Source organism: Juglans microcarpa x Juglans regia, chromosome 8D (genome assembly GCF_004785595.1).
Source record: "Juglans microcarpa x Juglans regia isolate MS1-56 chromosome 8D, Jm3101_v1.0, whole genome shotgun sequence".
NCBI lineage: Eukaryota > Viridiplantae > Streptophyta > Magnoliopsida > Fagales > Juglandaceae > Juglans > Juglans microcarpa x Juglans regia.
Genome location: NC_054608.1, coordinates 24,179,488 through 24,199,513, shown reverse-complemented (window position 1 = coordinate 24,199,513; position 20,026 = coordinate 24,179,488). Strand labels below are relative to the sequence as shown.

Below are 20,026 nucleotides of genomic sequence, written 5' to 3'. Positions count from 1 at the left end.
TTTTATGCACTAACTTGCTTCCATACCCAGAGTATATGCTTCGTGTTTAAGGAAACATTTGACCAATTGTTCCTGCCAATAACATGTATTACTCTCACATCATGTGATCTCAAGGTTTAACTGAGATTAAAATTTTTACAACGTTGAATGAACTTCCTTTCTGAACCATATATCCACACTCTGTCGCTCCCTCCATATTGCGGATGAGGTCGACATAAAAGTACCATATGACATGAAAGGATGATCATTCCAGAACACTAATAATGGTCAAAGTTGTAAAGCAATACTGAATACGATTTGGTTATTAGAGAAAAACAATCCCCCCCTATCGCATCACGCTTTGCTAACTCCTCCAAAATTAAAGCCTCGTTAGATGTTATGGCTACCTCCTGCCATTATAAATTCATGATCAATGCGGGGAAAAGGCGTCCATAAACAAAAGTTCATTTAAAAATTAGTTCTACAAGAGTCATTAACAGCACGTCATTAAACAATCATCCACATCAAGAAACTGGTCCTTCCTTTTCACAACCTCCCTATTACTGCCCAAGTACCGTTGTTTACATTCAAGTACATATGAGCATGAACTTATTCATTGATTAAATAATTAGTGAATATCTTGCCTGGATGCTTGTTTTACGCGAAAGGACTTCAGTTCAAAACCGTGCGTAAATGGGTGCAAGTTGGCTTATGAAACATACTTGTAATATATGTTTGTGCTTGTAAAGAAATAAGAAGCCGGCCTGGTCCTGGCTGTGAATCTCTGCATATATACTGCATATATACTATATACGCAGAGTCTTACAAAGTTTACAAGTCTAGGTGCACTTTTATGCTAAGTTTTGAGCCCAGTGTCCAATAGATCGAATAAAAAGTGATATATATAGGCACAATACCAAAAAGGTTACTATAAGCGAGACGTTACAATAAATATCCGTTATGCATATCAATCCATGAGAACAGTGCTGCCCTTAAATGTGGAGTAATAATGTTGATTTCAGCTGAGATGAAGCCAAGAAAAATACATCCCAGTTCCTAAACTACCACTAATATCATGGATCTCAATCATAATTCTAAAATACTGAGAAAGCATCAATTCTAAGTTGTCACACTACTATTAAACCTATTCTAAACAAGGTGTACAATACCAAAATATTACTAATAATGCATATATAATATATAATTATTTTGAAAATATTTCCAACAAGTATAGCTCCTGAAAATTATTTAGGAGATTAAATTGGAAGGGAACAACCCAAGTGAAAGAGCTAGGAATAGGGGTGCATTGGCTGTTTCCTCACTCCAACGACTGCAGTAGCTAACAGACAAACAAAATCCATTGATTCAATAATTTAGTTATGTTTTAAAATTTCATATAAGAAGCTGTTTCAGTCTACTGATGTAATGCTCTCAAACTCTTGCTTGGGATTAAATGGAGAGTTGGAGCATCGGGATATGCAATATATGGTTACATATTCCTGTTCATGACAATTAATATGTAATGCCATTTTAGTATACAACTAACATTATGCAATAATCGCTGCGGAATAAGGGTGACTTTCAAAAATTTTACGCCAGAATGAACTAAATATCCCAATAGATGAATTAACCAACAATAGGTACTATCTTACTTAAGAGGTCCACATAGTAATGCATGTTTAAACAAAAAGTGGGAGATAGAATCTCCTTAATACAGATATTGCATCAAAGTTCGTAGTCAAATCAATTCTCTCATCCTCTCGATGGTGTATAGAGCCATTGCTATAAACACTAATCCAGCCTCCACTCAGGATCGGGCTCATCCTCAACCATGGTTCATCCTGTTCGTCGTATGCTAGTCCTGATACAACTTCTACCATTCCAAAAGGAATGATAGTGGGACTACCACAGTGAGATTTCTTGAAATCCCAGTAAGTTAAACAACCAACTTGCACAGAGATAAGATATACATGATTATGATAAACATGAGACGCATGCAGAAAAATTTGTATTTGTTTCCCATGCATCCAGATTCCTCAACATCTTTTATAAAAACTTTAATGCACATTTTCTTTTAGAGAATATTTTTTACTTCATCTTTTTAAAAACTTAACATTTCATAGTTATGAAATCCATCATGAATATAACATATGGTATCGTCACAACTCCCTTATATGCACCGTGAGTACCTGCTGGTGACCATAGGACAACTCATATTGAAACTACGTCTTTATCTGCAAACATTGTAACCTAATGCATTGGTATGATAACATATCATCATCATAACATATCATCATAACGTATGAACCCACCAGCATTAGATGTCATATACGACTTCGCTTCGGCATTCTTTAAAAAGAATACATTCGAAACCCGTTGACGATTCTTTGTCAACCTAAAGGTTACGACTCCATTTTTACTCACTCTAGAGTGTACAGATGAGTTCCACTATGATGATTCTCCATCATAGCCTTTGGGGTAGTAACAAAAATTTATTCCATACCATACTTGAAAAATATAGTTCATGACATATGCATATGTAGTAAACTTCATGTGAAAAATGACATTTATATGCAATATGCTAAAATTGTGAGAATTTCACATATCATGTAAGCAAGTAATCAAATGTTCAATGATGTATCATATGATGTTTCATGCTCAAATGACATTTAATAATAAATGTGGCATTTACACAATAATCATAAATAAATTCTCTAATAGTAAGTTTTTTCCGGGTACTTAGTAATTTGGTGCGACTTTAATAAGAGTCATTATAAGTTGGAATTTGTAAAGTTAAGGAAGATCTTCATAATCAAAAGGTTCAAACAATGATATTTACAAAATTGGTCCTACATTTCTCGAAAAGTAATGCTACTCATCATCCCAACTTTCATCATCCTCCCATCATCGTATGATGTGTCATTAGATGATTGGAGATTATTTATTATATTTCACTTATAAACCTATCATCTAATGCCACATCATGGGATGATGGGAGGATGATGGAAGTTAGGATGATGAATAGATTTTTTCTTCTCGAAATTGCCACTTAGGCCCAAAACATTCATTATTTGCATTTTAGACCCAAATTTTAACTAATTTCACAAACCTTATATTTTCCCTGTTCTAAATCTATATATGATCTTAGAATTGCAAGAATCCATCAACTACTATACAAAAATCTATCCAACCCGTGACATGCATTTTGTGGGCCTTTTTGTGATTTCTAGCATATAACCTCTTTGGATGCATGTGTGATCAAGTTTCATCAAGTAGAAAACCTTAAATCTAATCTTGGAAACATGTTTGTAACTTAGGTTCAAGTCACACGAGTTTAGCCCAACACTTATACATTGGTTAACACCAAATCATCATAAAACCTTTAAACTGAGTGCATGCATGATGTTTCTAGCTTCTTTTTGTCAATGTGGGTTTTAAAGCCTAAATAAATCATGCATTCTAGCTCTCATCTTGATAACAAAGCATTTCTAGATGCTTATGACTCATACTTTCCAAACTTAGCCAAGATTTTACAAAATAAACTTGAAACAAGTGGAAACTGAAACATGTTGGATGATCAACACAAGATATAGATTTATAAACCTATGATGACATGCTATTTTCCTCAAATTTAAACCTTTAATAAATATTTCAAGATATTAGTAAAATATATAAGATCATAATAAGACATGTCATGGCTAAAATTTCATCACAAAACAATTTATTCAATCAAAACTCCAAAACTGAACCAAATTGCATCTCTTCAAGTTAAACCTCATATAACTCAATCAAATCTTCATTCTCATGGCATAATTCAAAGCCTAACAAAAAGATAGGGTAGGATTACTCACTTAACCATGGCTTTTGATGCTCCAACAAATCAACTCATTCCAATAACTCACTCTCAACCACTCGGTTTCACATTTCTCTCACACTAGGAGTATTTTGCTCTCAGGAACACAGAGAATGCAACCTGTGTAGATTAGGGGAGTTTTAACATCAAATCCCAAATGGCAACCTTAATTTCTATGGCAAAGATGAAATAAAGTCATGAATATCATATTTCATTGAAGTTTGAAGAGTGTAGTTCTATGATAAAGTCACTATACCACAACATAAATTGGTATCAACATGGCGCAACAATATATCTCAAATAACAAGTCAATATTTCTTTAAGCAGAGGTCATAGAAGTAGTGGATATGTAAGGGAATATGTTCATCGAACTTCAGGCACCAAATTCATGGGGGCAATGTCAAAAAAAGAAAATAGATGCAAGATATCGTGTTTGTGTCCACGCTTGCCATGGGCGATTCTTTTTACTCATATGTTAACGTGAATGGCATATCTTTCATAATGTTCATACCTATCTTGCTTGATGGACAAAGAGATATACCCATCACTGATAACTTTTTTCTGAAAACTGTGTAATTATAGTTTTGAACAGGTTTCAATTGGCACTATTAATTATATATTTCCCAATATTTCTAGATTAAATTGAAATATTGCTATATTTCCCAATATATTCTTCCTCCAAAGCTCTTACTTGATCAAGAAAAGACAGGTTTATCCATTCTTGAAAATGTAAAAATAAATGAGTGGTAAAATCACTGAGCTAATAAAGGAATGGCAAATACCAAATCAATTAAGTCTTAAAGACCAGAGAGAACAAACGAAAATCTCACATGAAATTTCACTTGGGCTATCATTTAATTCAATATATGCTTGTATACAACATTGGCTCCCATACTTACATAATACCATACCGAAAAAGGTTCCAGAAGAGAATCACTTGGAGTGGGAGGAATACGAAGTTGAACCCTCAAATTGTCCAAAACCTTTGACTCAAATGATTCTAAATCAGAGTACCACATCCATACTTCATATTGGTCAAAGGCATTGATACGATTCGTTACGTCCTCACCAGTCAATTTGAGCTGTTAATGATTACCTCAGCTTCCAATGAAAAATCCTCATTACTAAGATCTTCATTGAAAAATGTAACGACATATATTACAATCCCGTTGATATCTTCCAAATAGTGTGGCCCCTCAATATTTATTACCCAATCTTCATTTCCTTTGATCAATTGGACATCATCATCCCCTCTCTGAGCAATTTGATTTTCTAAAAATTCTTTATGATACTGGAACCACTCTGGAATCTCATTTTCCGGTATCACAGTGGCATTATAATGTCCCTGTTAAAACAATATCATCATCATCATTTATTTTAAAGTCATGCATCCTATATAGCATTGAGAGAGAGGATAAGACATATACATACCTTCCACAGTAATGGATTTGGCACTTTATAATTCCAAATCTGCTCATGCATTTTGTCGTAGCCTTTAAGCCAAAAAAAGATAGCGATCTATTGTGGCTTCCAATGAATTCCAATGATCTTGATACTTCTGGAAATGTTTCTAATGACTGGCAATTAAAAGCAAATAAACGTTCTAACTTTGGTAGAAGTTCTGAGATTTCTTCAAGTTTCTTGCAACCACTCAAGTCGAGATCAGTAACTGCAAAAAATTCTTTTATGAGCGTGGGAAGGCTAACAATTTGACTTCTCGATAGATTTAAATCAGTCAAAGTGGCTTTGAAATTGGAAAAAAACTCGGTAAAAAAACTTGATATTGGAAAGAAATCTGATTCTGATTCTGATTGGAAACAATTCAACACTTGTTGTAATTCACTGCTTCCATTGCTTGAATTTGTTGGAGGCGCCAATATTTCCTGGAGTTGTTCTTCACTCAATGTTATCTCGTCTTCCATTGTTGGAGACTCAATAGCTAGAATGGATTGTGGATCATCCACCATCTTCTTTAGCAGATTTGTACAACCACTAATCTTAAGCTCACTTAAATGTTGCAACAGAGGAATAATGCTAATTGGGAGACGCTTAAGGTTTTTGCAGTTACCTAAATATAAATCCACAAGTCCAATGAGATTTCCAATGGACAAAGGTAGTTCTTCCACTGCACTGTGATCTAGATATAAATCATTTAAAGATTCCATTTCACACAGAATTTCAAGAAAGCAACGAAGGCTTGAGCAATATCCAAGATTAAGTATCAATAAAGATCTCAACTTGAGGCTTCTTGGAAAAATTATGAGGTTAGAGCAATCGAAAAACGACAAATAAGAAAGATTCTCTAGGGATCCAACAAAATCATGCACCTCATCTAGACGTGTACACCTATGACAATCTAAATCCTTCAAATTTGGGACGATTGAAAGATCTGAAATTTTTGTTAAGAAATCACAATCATGGAAATGCATAATTGTCATATCCTGTTAAAAAAGAAAAAAGCAAATGGAAAGGAGTTTAGCACATAAATTATAGAAACAAAGTTATTGAAGATGATAATTGCAGGCACCTTAGATTTGATAAAGCTTAACTCCTTTGACGAAACTACCATGCATGTTAAAGATAATGAATTTATTTCTGTGAAAATTATACGTACCTTAAACTTGATGGAGCACTTGACGAAGCTTAACTCCTTGATCAAGCTATGTCCACTCATTCGAAAGATAATGAGTTTTTTTCCATGGAAATTGGGTGGCAAAGATTGTAGCGGATATTCAAACCAATCAAGTACTCTTAACTCGTTGGAGAGATAATTAGGTGCACTTGTAAAACTAGCATTACAAACAATAAGCACTCTAAGTCTTTTCATCTGTGAAAATGCTTCAGAATTCAAACTTATCGCGTCCTCGCCTTTGGGCATTTCAATTATCATGCCTGCAACTTTGTTCGTGCCCTGGTATGTAAGTGAATGCACAAAATTGTTAGCAAAATTACTGCATAAAGTTAAGCATCAATTTTCTAAAAATAACTAGTATATTTTTTCTCATTACTGAATTGTTAGGATATTAGAAACGATAAATGATACTTTTATTGACTAATCTTAATTAAACAAAATGATCTATTATATGTAACTACAAATTCATTTTGATTTACAGAATATATATATATATATATATGTTTACATATTTCATTTATATATATGTATATTAATATATAGGGCCAGAATTTTCTGTTGGATTTCACTTTTAAAAAGGGAAATAAATGGAAATTAAACTCGAGTTTTTTTTACTCTTACCATGCTTTCTTCCAACACTCCACGGATATCCTTGTGAAACCAGAGTCTACTACGTTCACCAGGTTCAAGGAGTGATTCTCGTCGAACAATGTCTCGACCCGTATCTTGTAGCAAGTCATGCATCCAAACACATCTACTTTGAATAGTAATAAGACACTTTTTTATAAGCCTATCAATACCATAATTAGGAAGAAAATTATAACTGTCAAATATTTTCTTGATGTCAACCAAATATTCTCCGTTAAAGAAAAAGGCAGTATCAAGAAACATTTCCTTCTCATTATCGTCCAAACCATCATAACTTATTTGAAGTACACTCTGAATATCTCTGTGGGGAATGCTTTCATACTTATCCAATGCACTTTTCCATTGATGTATGCTTTGGTCTTTTAGATCCTATCCCAGCACTGTTAAAGCTAGTGGAAGACCCTGAGCATATTTTATTACTCGTTTAGAGAGTTCCACATACTCATCAAGTGGTTCGTCTTTCTTGAAAGCATGCAAGCTAAAGAGCTGAAGAGCTTTATTGTCATCCCAAATCTTCAACTCGTATTTTGAATCATCATCTTCAAAGAATTTTAGTACTTGTTGATCTCTTGTTGTTACAATGATTCTACTTCCTAAACCAAACCAAGCAGATCTCCATCTAATTTTTTTAGTTGGTCCAACTCATCCACATCATCAAGAACTAGTAGAACCCTTTTAGAGCGAAGTCTTTCCCAAATCACAATGACTCCTGTAACACCCGGACCCAACCAAACACTGTTTTTATCTATTTATTTATTTTTAGTTCTTTTATTTTATTATATTTTCTTCACATGTTTATTTTTTTGATTTTAAACACCAGATTTAATTTTCTTTTCTTTTCTTTCTGTTTTTATTTTTCTTTTTCCCCTGGGTCTGCTTCTCATCCACAGCATGCATACACACGCATTTTTTTCATTCACGGCATGCATGCACACACACGTCTCTCTCGTCTCACGAGGGTTTTACCTCACATATATATAGATGCTTATGTTTTTCCCATGCAATGAGAAACTATCCAAATACTGCCATCGCTTGAAACTCCTCCCCACGAAAACAGCAACCGCAGCGTTGCATGCCTCCCACCGTCCAACTTCAGTGCGTCCTCTCACCCGCTTGAAGACCAGCCGCAGCACAACATCCCACCCACTACCTCAATCAAACCCAGCCTGAAACACACGAACCACCGTGCCCACTGCCCAGACCACGCGAACGTAAGCCTCAACCACCGCACTGTCTTAGCCTGCGTCCTTGAACGTTTGCAGCAAACTCCTCCGCACCGCCACCTCCATCTCCACGTAAAACCGAAGCAACCCACACGTCTGGCCCCTTGCACGACGGAAAACACTAGCCCGAAGCAGAACTGACCATTGCAAGCCTCCACTGGCAGCCGCACGACCTGTAGATAAACCCCGAAAGGAGCCAAAACTGCTCTGTTTTTACATCAAGAAACAGAGTACTTCCATGGCCAAACCATCTTTCCCAAGCACGCGTTCAGCCACTATCCTCTGCGGAAACGGCCATAACCCCATCTTGCTACGCCCTGCATCACCTTGCTACACTGCCGTCGGCTCAAACCACCACCCTCTCTCTCAATAACAAGTCCATGCACACGCCGTGTGTCACCCTTTATAGCATGACTTTGTCTCTCTCTCATCGTGTTTCTCTCTCTCTCTCGTCCAGTGCTCCGCCGAGATCATCGCCGTCTGCCTAGCCCCTCGCTACGTCGTCGTGTGTCATTTTCCTCCGTGAGTAAGCCCTGCCATGCGTGTTCGGTTGTTTTACGTAGGTTTTGTTTAGTTTTCAAAGAATTACTTGAAATTACCTTATTACCCTCTAATACAGGATATATTAATTAGCTTTTAATTTATATTATGTAATAGTACACTCTTATATATTTAGGATTTCATAAAATCACTTAAGTATTTTTCAACATGTTATTAAGTAAAGATTTATTTTAAGAGTAAATAATACTGGAGTAATGTTGTTTTTACACTTTGGATATGATTTAGTCTATTTAAAAATAGTTATGTTTATTTTAAAATATTTTAGGATAATTATATATTCTAGTATTAAACTTTATAGTTTGTTTTCAATAATAAATAGATCAAACTTTTAAATGTGTTAATCATAGTGATTAAAGCAACAGTGACGATTTTATAAAGTGATTATTTGAATTTTAGGTTTTGAGGATTTTAATAGGCTATTTTAGAAGTTTAGGATTAAATATCGAAATGTGTGATTAATTGGAAATTTACGAGAATTACGTGATTATTTTATAGGTGACAATTAATTATTGTTCGACATTTTGAAAAAAATACCAAAAAAGCTAAGAAGTCCAGGTAAGCGGGATTCCTATGCTAGACTTTGCATTTAAAATAAAATGAGCTGAGGTTCTTTTTGGAAAATGTCCATGTTTTGTTATGAAAAGAAATCTGAAAACAACCTCGGATATTTGTTATGCATTACTCGTAAGATTCTGTTTACGAAGAAATTATTTTCTGTCATGACTGGTGTAGCCATGAGCTTATTTTTGACTTTCTGTTTCTGAACTTTGAAAAGAGAGCGAATATGAAATTTATGCATAAATATTGTAAATATGGTTTGGTTCTATTTTGATTACGAAGATAATATGATTTTGTTCAGTACTCTGTTTGGATAAGATGTGATCTCTGAAAACATTTGGCATGACTCTTTGATTCTGAATTTGATTTTGTTTCTGTTCTGTTCAATATGGCCCTGCCACGGGTTATAATAGTGGATACGGCCCAACTACGGGTAATAATAGTGGATACAGCCTAATCACAGGTTATAATAGTAGATACGGCCCTGCCACGGGTTATAGTAGTGGTCTCTGTTTTGAGTGCACACCTTGGTGACAGAGCGATTTATGTTCTGCTTGGTTATCCGCAGATTGCACAACCCTACCACGGGGGTTATACATGGCTTCTGTTCTGATATGATGTTCTGATGATGATCATCATCATTTATGCTATGCCAAAAAGGATATTTTTGAATGAAATTATTTCTAAATCTTCGCTCTGATATTTTGATAACATGTTTTGCTTCCGCACTCTGAAAATGAAAATGTTTTGTTATGCATTCTGATTTCTGTAAATGCTCATGTTTATATACTAGTATATGTCCTCTGCTTACTGAGTTGTTGATAACTCACCCCTTATCTCCATATATTTTTCAGATAATTTTGATGGTTCAGCTGGAGAACAAGAGTAGGAAGTTTTAGCAAGTTGTGATGATCGAAGTGGAATAAGTGCCTGAGGGTACAAATGCTTATTTGAGAGTCGTAGTTAGTAAATTGATTTTTATTTTTTAGGTATTTTGATTTGATGAGTTAAGGATAAATTCGCGTTTTGGAGAATTTTTAAGTTATGTTATTGAGATTCTCTTTATTGTCCCCATGGAGGAACTTAGATATTTGGTTTGATTAAATGAATTAACATTGTTTCAGATTTTCTGGATTTTTAGTTGTATTATTTAAGTTGATTTTAGATATTAAGAGTTAACTCTCCGAACCTCCGGGATCGGGATGTTACAACTCCTCTATCAGCATCATAAATATGCAATTTTTTCCTAAGATCTCGGAAAAAAGTATTTTTTGCAGCTTAATCAGACCTTCTCTTTTTTATCTTTCTTTAATATTACTCAAGAAACAACATCTTTCAAATTGATATGATATCTTGTTATAAATATCTTTCGCAAAAGTTGTCTTTCCAATTTCACCGACTCCAAAAATCCCCACCATGCGTCTGATATCATTCCTTTCAAGACTTAAATGTTGATATATGTCTTGTATACGAGACTCTATTTCAATTGGATACGTGGCAATGTGTAGTGTAGAGGTGTTTGGTTTAGTATTCTTGAGTTGATCCACTGAATGATCCTTTTGATAAATTTTGACTCATCATCCCTATCAATAAAAAAGAGAAGAAAGTTTTAAAGAGTCAGACTTTTTTCACAGGTACATCACATGTGTGAAATAATATCTTGTTTCTGCTTTATTTTTTTTAATTTCTCTGCTACTAAGTGATAGCATTAGATTACTATGTGAAAGGGTAGTGGTAATATATATTAAATCCCCTAATATCTCAATAGCATCATAATATATATACAAAAAACAGCAGAAATTAAGAAGAAGGACTTAAGAAGAAGAGAAGAGAAGGAAAGAACAGAACAAAATCAGAGAAATTGCATAATAATGAAATTATGCAGCACAAAATAATTAGGCGGTTGAACCAACCAAATGCATGGATGCAATGCAAAAATAGATAAGGAAATTAATAGACACATAAGCTTTTATTAAAATTACAAGTTTAAAATGTACTAGCACAAGGTAGTGCAGATTTGCACTTACAGAATAAGGAGTTCTCAGTATAGGGAGAAAGGATAGAAGGGTTTCTCCGGAAGGTGAGTTCTGCCTCAGCATAAAGTAAGGTTCTCCTTTTATAGCATAAGGAGTTCCTGTTTACAATAATTAAAGTAAAACAGTAAAAGTAAATCCGTGAATGAACAGTAGGAACTGTTTAAGCACGGGCACAGGTACTATCATCATTATGTCTTCCAGCTGTCTCTGTGGGCTGCTGCTTTCGGCATAAGATGTCAAAATATTATTCGGTCGTTCAGTCGTCTCTGTGTCTTCTAGCAGTCTCTATGGGTGGCTGCTTTGGCACAAGTCGACAAATATCAAAAGAGACTGTTAGCCTCCTTTGAGCTCAAGTGGTAGTCATCATCAGTCAACCTTGGGGTGTCTTCTGAATCGTGACCAAATACATTATTGTATGAAGCCTCTGATGATGCATCTGAATTATTGTCTTGTTCAGAGTCATTGCTCAGGGACTTTGACAGTTGTTTTTCAAGTATTTTTATCAAATCCTTTTTATCAAGCCTATCCAGAATGTCAGTAATCTTTTTAGACTTTGAAGATTTTTTAGAGGATGAGCTTGTGGCTTTTCCTCGCTGTGATGTTGTTGGTGAAGTAGAAGCCTGGATTAATGGATGTCCAGGAGCAGGTGATCCGGTCTTGATGGCTGTGAATTCCTTTTTATCTTGCAAATTAGGTGCAGATTGTGGAAAGTCCTTGATCATCCGGTTGATTGTTTTTTCAATATATCCAAACTTATCCCACCATTTTGTGAAATAAGCACGAGATATAATATTAGCATTTCTCTCATAACTCCATTTGAAGATCCACGGAAGTTTGTAGTTTTTGCAGAAATGGAGTTCATAAGGGAACATAGCTGAGTGTCGGTCTAGCTTTGTGCCGACAATCATGGTATAGTGTTTGAAAGCTTGGGAAAGCTGCTCAGGAAAATTCTGGGGAATTAAACCGAATTGGTTCCACCATTGGAGAAACCAAAAAGGAAAAGTTCCTTTGAATCTTGCATCAAAGTTAATGAACCAGGCGTGGCTCATATCAGGTACCTGGAAGAACATGAAATGGTTCCAGGCAGTAATATAATCAAAATAAGTAAAAGAAAGTGCTGTGTCTGAGAGTCTTTTAGGAGTATAGGGATTTGTTCCCCATTCTTCCTCTGTCATGACTCGGAGGATATAAGCACTGTGATAAATCAATTTTGTGGAATCATTCTTGTCATAAACAGGTTTTATGACAAGTGAATTAGTGAGGATTAAAATACTGGAATAATATTGGAGATTTTTTGAAGAATCTTCAGGTATCCAGTGAAAATTAGGGGGGAAATAGGAGGAAGCAATTTTGAATACATCTGTGTATGCAGACCTGTTTGGTTCTACATAGAACAGATTGGAGACAAAAGGCTTGCGCAAATATTCAGATTTTCCTTTTGGGAGGAAAAACTGAGGCTTAATGGAAGCAGTTTCCTTTGATGTAATTGCTTTCGCATATGGATCAAAGGTGGTAGAAACCGTTGACGCAAAGGTCGCTGGTTGCACAATTTTACCAAGAGGAGTGAACCTATTGGCAATATCCAATGCTGTGGATGGAGCACTGGGCATAGGGGTCGATTCAGACTCATTCTTGATGAGTTTTATACTGGGCATTGGTGGGAGAGGATTTGCTTTCTGTTTTTCTTTTCCTTTTTTCTTGCTCATGGTTGGGTGTCTGCAAGAATTCACGGGTAAGAAAATCAGAAATAGAATTATTAGTGCCTTTGATAAATTCAATGTCAAAATCAAAAACACTTAAAATAGCTTGCCATCGTACAAAAATATGTTTTGATGCTATGTTTTCAACATCTTTTTCTAAAACAGATTCAGCACTCATGCAATCAATACGTAATAAAAACTTCTTATTAAGAAGATCAGATTGAAATTTAGAAATACATAATACTATGGATAAAATCTCTTTTTTAATAGTACTATATTTTTCTTATACAAGGTTCCAGACTCCGGAATGGAATCGAACAATTTGTTCAGAAGAGCCTGGTGAAACAGATTGTTTCAGAATGCCACCATAACCAATGTGAGAGGCATCTGTCTCAACAATTTTAAAAGAATCAGAAGTAGGGATACCAAGGCACGGAAGAGTTTTGACATGTGCCTTAATTTTCCTTACCAGATTAGTATGGATTTCTGTCCAATGAGAAGGATTAGAAAGAAGTCGTTTGAACAAAGGACAACATTATTTCCTCATATCCTTGTAGAAATCAGCAACAAAATTGAGAGATCCTAAAAATCTCTGCAATTGATTTTTTTTAGTAATGACATCAGGAAATTTGTTAGCAAATTCAATGGCTCGTTGTATGGGCCTGATTTTGCCTTCAGAAATATCATAATCAAGGAATCTGATATTGGTTTGGAATAATTTGATCTTTTTCGCAGAAACGACAAGACCATTGATTCTAATGATGTCTAGAGACGATTTCAAATATTTCTAGTGTTCATCAATGGATTTATAAAAGACAAAAACATCATGTATATAGACGATAGTGAAAGTAATGAACGAGTTAAAGATGTCGTTCATGATGTTTTGGAATTCACTAAGGGCATCACATTTCACTCGTAGTGACCAAAGGGTGTAACAAAGGCTGTCTTATACCAATCTGACTCGGCTATTTGGATTTGTCAAAAACCCAATTTTAGATCAAATTTGGAGAAGACAACTGCATCATTTAACCTATAAATTAAGTCATTTTTATTGGGAATAGGATACCTAATCCACTCTAAGACTTTGTTCAAAGGTTTGTAATTAATGACTAGACGAGGGGTACCTCTCTCTAACTCAGTATTTTTCTAGACATAAAAAGCAGGACAAGACCAAGGGGACTTGTTATCTCTAATTATGCCTTTTCTTTTAAGATCTACAATTTCGATTTGGCAGAATTCTAAAGTCTGACTATTCATTTGAATAGGCCTGGCTTTAGTGGAAATATCTTTTTCATTAAAACTTTTGATATATGGGAGAGAAACGATGTGTTTCTTTCCATACCAAAAGGCATTGGGTAAATCAGAACAAACATCAATAACAAGATATTTGTTAAAATCATCAATTTTAGAAAGAAGTAGAGAGGAAGATAATTGTTCAGAAATCTTTTTGTATTTGATCTCCTGTTGGAGGAAGTTTAAATGTTTTTCTTTTGCAAGAATTAAAGATTTCAAACTTTTATCTTGATCAATCTCAAAACAAGAAGCAAATTTAAATTTGACTTTCTGGCCAAAATGGTCAGTAGTAATACCATCTTTTTTGGTCAAAAAGGGATATAAAGAAGAAATAAAAGGAATTCCTAAAATCACTTTGTCAAACATGTTTCTGACTAAAACAAAAGGAATTTTAAAACAAATATTGTTTTGACAAACATGAGCATTGTTTAGCTCATAATTGATCTTCATCTAAGATCCATTTGCCGAAAACAATCTTTCAGTAGATTTTTCAAAATATTTGCTAGGAATGAGTCCTTCCTGAATGCAATTCAGGTCTGATCCGGAATCAATCATAGCAACAACAGAAAATTGGAAATCATGGACAACGACAATAGTAACTCGAGAAAACCATTTAGGAGGAATAGTATTGTGGATCAAACAAATATGGTTGTCAGGAGCTGACTCATGTTGGCTTGAACCAGAATCATTTGTTTGTTCATTATCAGAAAGCATGTCCTGATCAAGTTATTTATCAATTTTAAACACTAGAAATTCTTGTTTCAAAATCTCATTTTCAGATTTGAGACTATTGATCTCAGATCTGAGTTCAACGATTTCTTTTTTAACAAGATTAATTTCGTGTTGTAAATCAGAAGTAGAAATTTCTTTGAATTTTTTCTTTTGAAATCTTTCCAAAATTTCTTGAAAACTAATCATTTGCTTAGAAAGTTCTAGTTCTTGACGAACCATCATCTTTTTGAGTTTAAGAAGATATTCTTCTTTAAGCTCAAGATTTATAATTTGAGAAATCAAGGTTAGCAAAAGATTTTCTTGTTCCTCAGCCTTAGTCAAAACATTTACTGATTTGCCTTTAGGCTTACAACAAGTATCATTACAATTGCAACCAAGTTTAGGACCAAGAGGATCAAGAAATCCAGTTTCAGAGTGATATTCTGAATCACTAGAGCTGAATTCGTGAATATCAGATGATGAAGACGAAGCTATTTCAAGGAATTGAAATAGTTATTCTTTATCATTGTTATCAATATCCAATTGATTAAGCTTCTTTTTTAATTTTTTAACTTTCTTAGGACATTTATCAGCAAAGTGTCCTGATTTGCCACAAATAAAACATTTTACTTGAGAAGAATTTTTAGATTTCTTTTTCTTAAAAAATGGCTTAAAAAATAGTTTTTTATAAGTTTTCTTATAGAATTCATTATGGGGTTTTCTCCTGATACCACCATGAGGTTTAAAAAACTTATGCTTCATTTTTTATGGAGCTATAGTAGGAATGCCAAATTGTTCACAAAAAGTTCTCATTTCATATTTGGCTTTCTTGCTATTTCTCATCTGTTCGCGAAGTATTCTTTGATCATTACACATACTAATATCAAGTTTCTTAATTACACTACAAATATCCCCATAGGTGTATTCATCGTAATTGAGAGACCCAGAGGTACTAGTTAGTTCATCCTTCACTTTATATGCAAACAAATGAGGTAATCCATCAATAAACTTTTCTTTCCAGTATGGCTTCTGGCTATCATCGCGAAGCATGACTCTGGAAATGAAAACATCTTGATACCATCTATAATCCAACATCTAGTGACATCTTAGATTATTCAACTGATCGCTGATGCGACTAGTTATTTCTGATGGTATTCCAACAAAATATTTTAAAATAGTATAAATCGAAGTATTGATACCATCAGATTGTGCAGACCCAATAGTCTCATCAAAAATAGGTAACCCTTCATCATTACGCTTAACAGCATTCTGAATGGTTTCCTTTGTATTAGCAGTGAGATGCTTATCCTACCAATTGCGTAAAACAGCAGAAAATCCTTGTGTTAAAATCATAACAATATCAGGTTGTCTAATATTGTTGTTAATATAAGCATTTGTAACAAGTGATATTTTACTCATGGTATTGATGATTTCTTGTTAAGAAAATCTATCAATATTCCATTCGTAAATTTTGTCAGCAGAGTAAGAAGATTGGTTTTGAAAAACTTTTTCTTCAAATTGTAAATCAGGAGGAGTAGGTCTGGAATACCAGTTCTTCGTCAGACTCATTGATTTGGATCTTTTCGAAGAAAATCTGGCAATCTCAAGTTTTAAATCAAGATCTTGAAAATTCTTTTCAAGTAAATCAAATTTGTTTTCTTCAGAAGAGTGATCGTTAGATGACTCATCTGTGGTTTCAACAAGAACTTCTTCTACTTCTTTGCTTGTTAGAGCACTAGTAGAAGGCTGTTCCTTCTTTAGATCAAAAAGCATTTGATCTATCTTATCTAGATTTTTGGCCTGAAAGGTTTTAAAATCCATTTTGGACCGACTCTCTAGTAAGATAATCAAAGGTTTTTCAGAGATTTTCTTTGGCTGATCTTTAGTGAAGGCCAAAGGATTAGGATCAGGTTTTTCTACATTTTCTTCAATCCGATCCAACTGTTATCCGATCGTATGAAGAGCAAGATTCATAAAGTTATTTTGAGAAATAACATTTTTTGTTTCTTTCAGAATCTTGTCCTTCTCTAGATCTCTGGAAATAGTTTCAGGGATTTTAAAGGGGATGCAGGTACTTCAATTCATTTATAGGGAATAAGTACTGTCTACAAAAGTGGATGGCTAGCTTGGACTACCATCTTTCCTTCTTCTTTGAAAAAATCAGTTTTAACAACATTTAAAGTATTGTTAGAAACATAATAATTTTCAACAAAATCGAAGAAAAGAATATGCCTTTACTGCTTATTCATTTCTTCTTTTCATTTTCGTTTAACACGAAGTCTCTCTTTATCAGAATACTTTCCATGATAAGCTTTCCGCTTTTCACGATTTTTGGCAAGTTTATATTCCTAAAAAAGAACAACTAAATCAAACTCAAATGATTTGTTTAAAACAGTTAAATTGTGGTGAATATGAGGTGCAACAGGGGCTACCATATCCGAAGCTGTTGGTGATAAAGATGAATTTTCTTCTTTATCAGCTTCTTCATTTACAGCTTTATCCTTGGAGGATTCAGCATCCTCCGCAGAATAAAATGCAAAAGTAACCTGAGAGGATGTAGAAAGTCCTTTCAGTTTTAAAACAGGATTAACGGGCTGGGCTGTTTGAACAGAATCTTCTAGAAATTGTTTGAGATGATGATCTCTTCTTACTGGAATATTCAAAATAGAATCAAAAGAAGATCTAGACTTAGCAAAAGAATTTCTTCTTAGGCTTGAAGTACTAGACTGATCAAAACTAATTTTAACAGTTTTGTCCATGTACTATCGGATGTAATCAAGGTTACACTCAACAGGATTTTTGGGGATGGGTGGAACTTCTTGCTCCAAAGTCCATTCTTTGGGAAGGATTATATCTTTCCAAAAAATCATCTTTGGGGTTTGAACATCCGCATCCGGGATTGAACTTTGAATCAGTAGAGTGCTTCCCTAGTTGGGTTTTGCAATAGTTTTGAGATTTAAATTCGTTTTTAAAAGACAATAATAAATCCAAAAAATCAAAACAAGGGGTTTACTTTCCTCGATCATATCATAACCAGATGTTAAAATATTCAAAGTTAAAGCTTTAAGAATATGTTTATCATCCAGTGAAAGAGTTAAATCAGGATAACAATTGAAATAAACTGGTCTATATGTTAAAGAGGATTGGATCATTTCAAGAATACTTGTTTCAAAATTATTGAATCTGACATCTCTTAAACAAAATAAAACAGATGTATTGATGTCTTTCCTTGTTAAAGGTTTGACAGCAATTTGAACAGATCCAACATAAATATATTTATATCCTTCGTTTGAAAGTTCAGTTATCTTCTCTTTACTGAAAAGATAACATTTTTCTTGTGATTTTGAAAAAGCATATGTTTGTTCGACAGTTCAAACATTAAAAGCAGTATGAAACGATTTTTCGACTTAGGAGGTCTGATAAATCGTATTAACATTCAATTTTGAAATCTTCCAAGATTCCAACATAATGGGTTCTATCTCTTCAAAAGTGCAATCTTCTTCATTAACGATATCAGGCGGCAAACCCGACCTGGAATTAATTGTTGAATTAGATCTAAACATTCTATTCATTTTATCCAAAATCTAACTAGACGGTCTCATCTCAGAGTCCTGCGAACTATTTATATATATATATATATATATATGCTCACACATACACGCGAAAAACATATATATAGGCAAAGCTTACCGGCCGATCGCTGTATATTCAAACCCGGACGATTCAGCTACTTCTTCTAAAGCTTCCTTCCAAGACTCCAGCTGCTTTTTGTCTGCATCCTTGATTTTCTTTCTAAGTTTAGTGAATGCTTCCCCAAAGCTTCCTTTTTGCTCTCGTATGTCTGATGGTTTTATCCCATAGAATATGGGTAAAACAATTTGTTTGCATAATTTTTTGCACTCAAGAATCTTCAATAGCTTGTCTAAGTACCATTTAGATTCTGCATAGTTTTCAGAAAATACAGTGATCGCAAGCCTTGACTCTTCAATAGCTTTAAAAAGTTCAGACGAAATTTGCTCTCCTCTCTTAAGGTCGACATTATCCTTGTAAGTGTTGATTCCTCTTTGACATAAAGCTTGGTATAGATGAGAAATAAACTTTTGGCGAAGATCTTTACCTCTAAAGTTCAAGAATACATCATAATTCCGTGGATGGATGGATAAAGAAGATGATGATGAAGAAGAGGTAGAAGCTCCTAATCGAAAGGCCATGGAAGGAGATGATGATGAAGAAGAGAAAGAAGAGGAAGAAGCTCCTAATCGAAAGGCCATGCGGAAGGAGATGATGATGAAGAAGAGGAAGAAGCTCCTAATCGAAAGGCCATGGAAGGAGATGATGATGGAGAAGAGGAAGAAGAGGAAGAAGCTCCTAATCGAAAGGCAGGCCATGCGGAAGGAGATGATGATGAAGAGGCCAGGAGGAAGAAGGTGCAATTATAAATCAATAAGCATAGCAAATAAATAATTATAGAGAAGTGGGTAGGCAACAACGTCGACCACGCTAGTTGACTTACCAATAAAAATAAAATAAATTTAGATGTTAAATTATTTGTAATAATATGCTGTCACATAAAATACCAAATTGTGGCTCTATTTTTAGGTATATATATATATATATATATACCTCACCCATCTATCATTTTACATATTTGTACATATATATATAAATTGATTTTTATAAAGAATAAAGTTAACTCAATTTCAGCCTATCATCACTACAAGAGAATTGATTTTTTGGAACCAATCATTTCAATCCAAAAAATCTCATTTTTCGAAACAAAAAAATTTCATCTCTAAGTTATCTCAAGAAGTCTTTCTCATAAAGTTTTTTGT

At 34.3% G+C, this 20,026-nt stretch overlaps 1 protein-coding gene across 4 annotated transcripts in view; it reads right to left on the bottom strand.

Moving 5' to 3' along the window:
* Window positions 1-1,585: 1,585 nt before the first annotated feature.
* The window catches only part of LOC121242001, a 39,217-nt gene continuing 20,776 nt past the window's right edge, over window positions 1,586-20,026 (bottom strand). The window contains exons 1-4 of one of the 4 annotated variants that reach the window (XM_041139883.1): window positions 5,264-5,320; window positions 4,929-5,177; window positions 3,831-3,952; window positions 1,586-2,213 (exon numbers count right to left, since the gene is read on the bottom strand). In XM_041139883.1, the coding sequence (XP_040995817.1) occupies window positions 3,914-3,952; window positions 4,929-5,177; window positions 5,264-5,314 (339 nt within the window). In that variant the 5' untranslated portion in view covers window positions 5,315-5,320 and the 3' untranslated portion in view covers window positions 1,586-2,213; window positions 3,831-3,913. Of the gene's footprint in view, window positions 2,214-3,830; window positions 3,953-4,928; window positions 5,178-5,263; window positions 5,321-20,026 lie in introns of those variants that run through there. The other 3 variants (XM_041139884.1, XR_005935871.1, XR_005935872.1) reach the window with 3 other exon arrangements.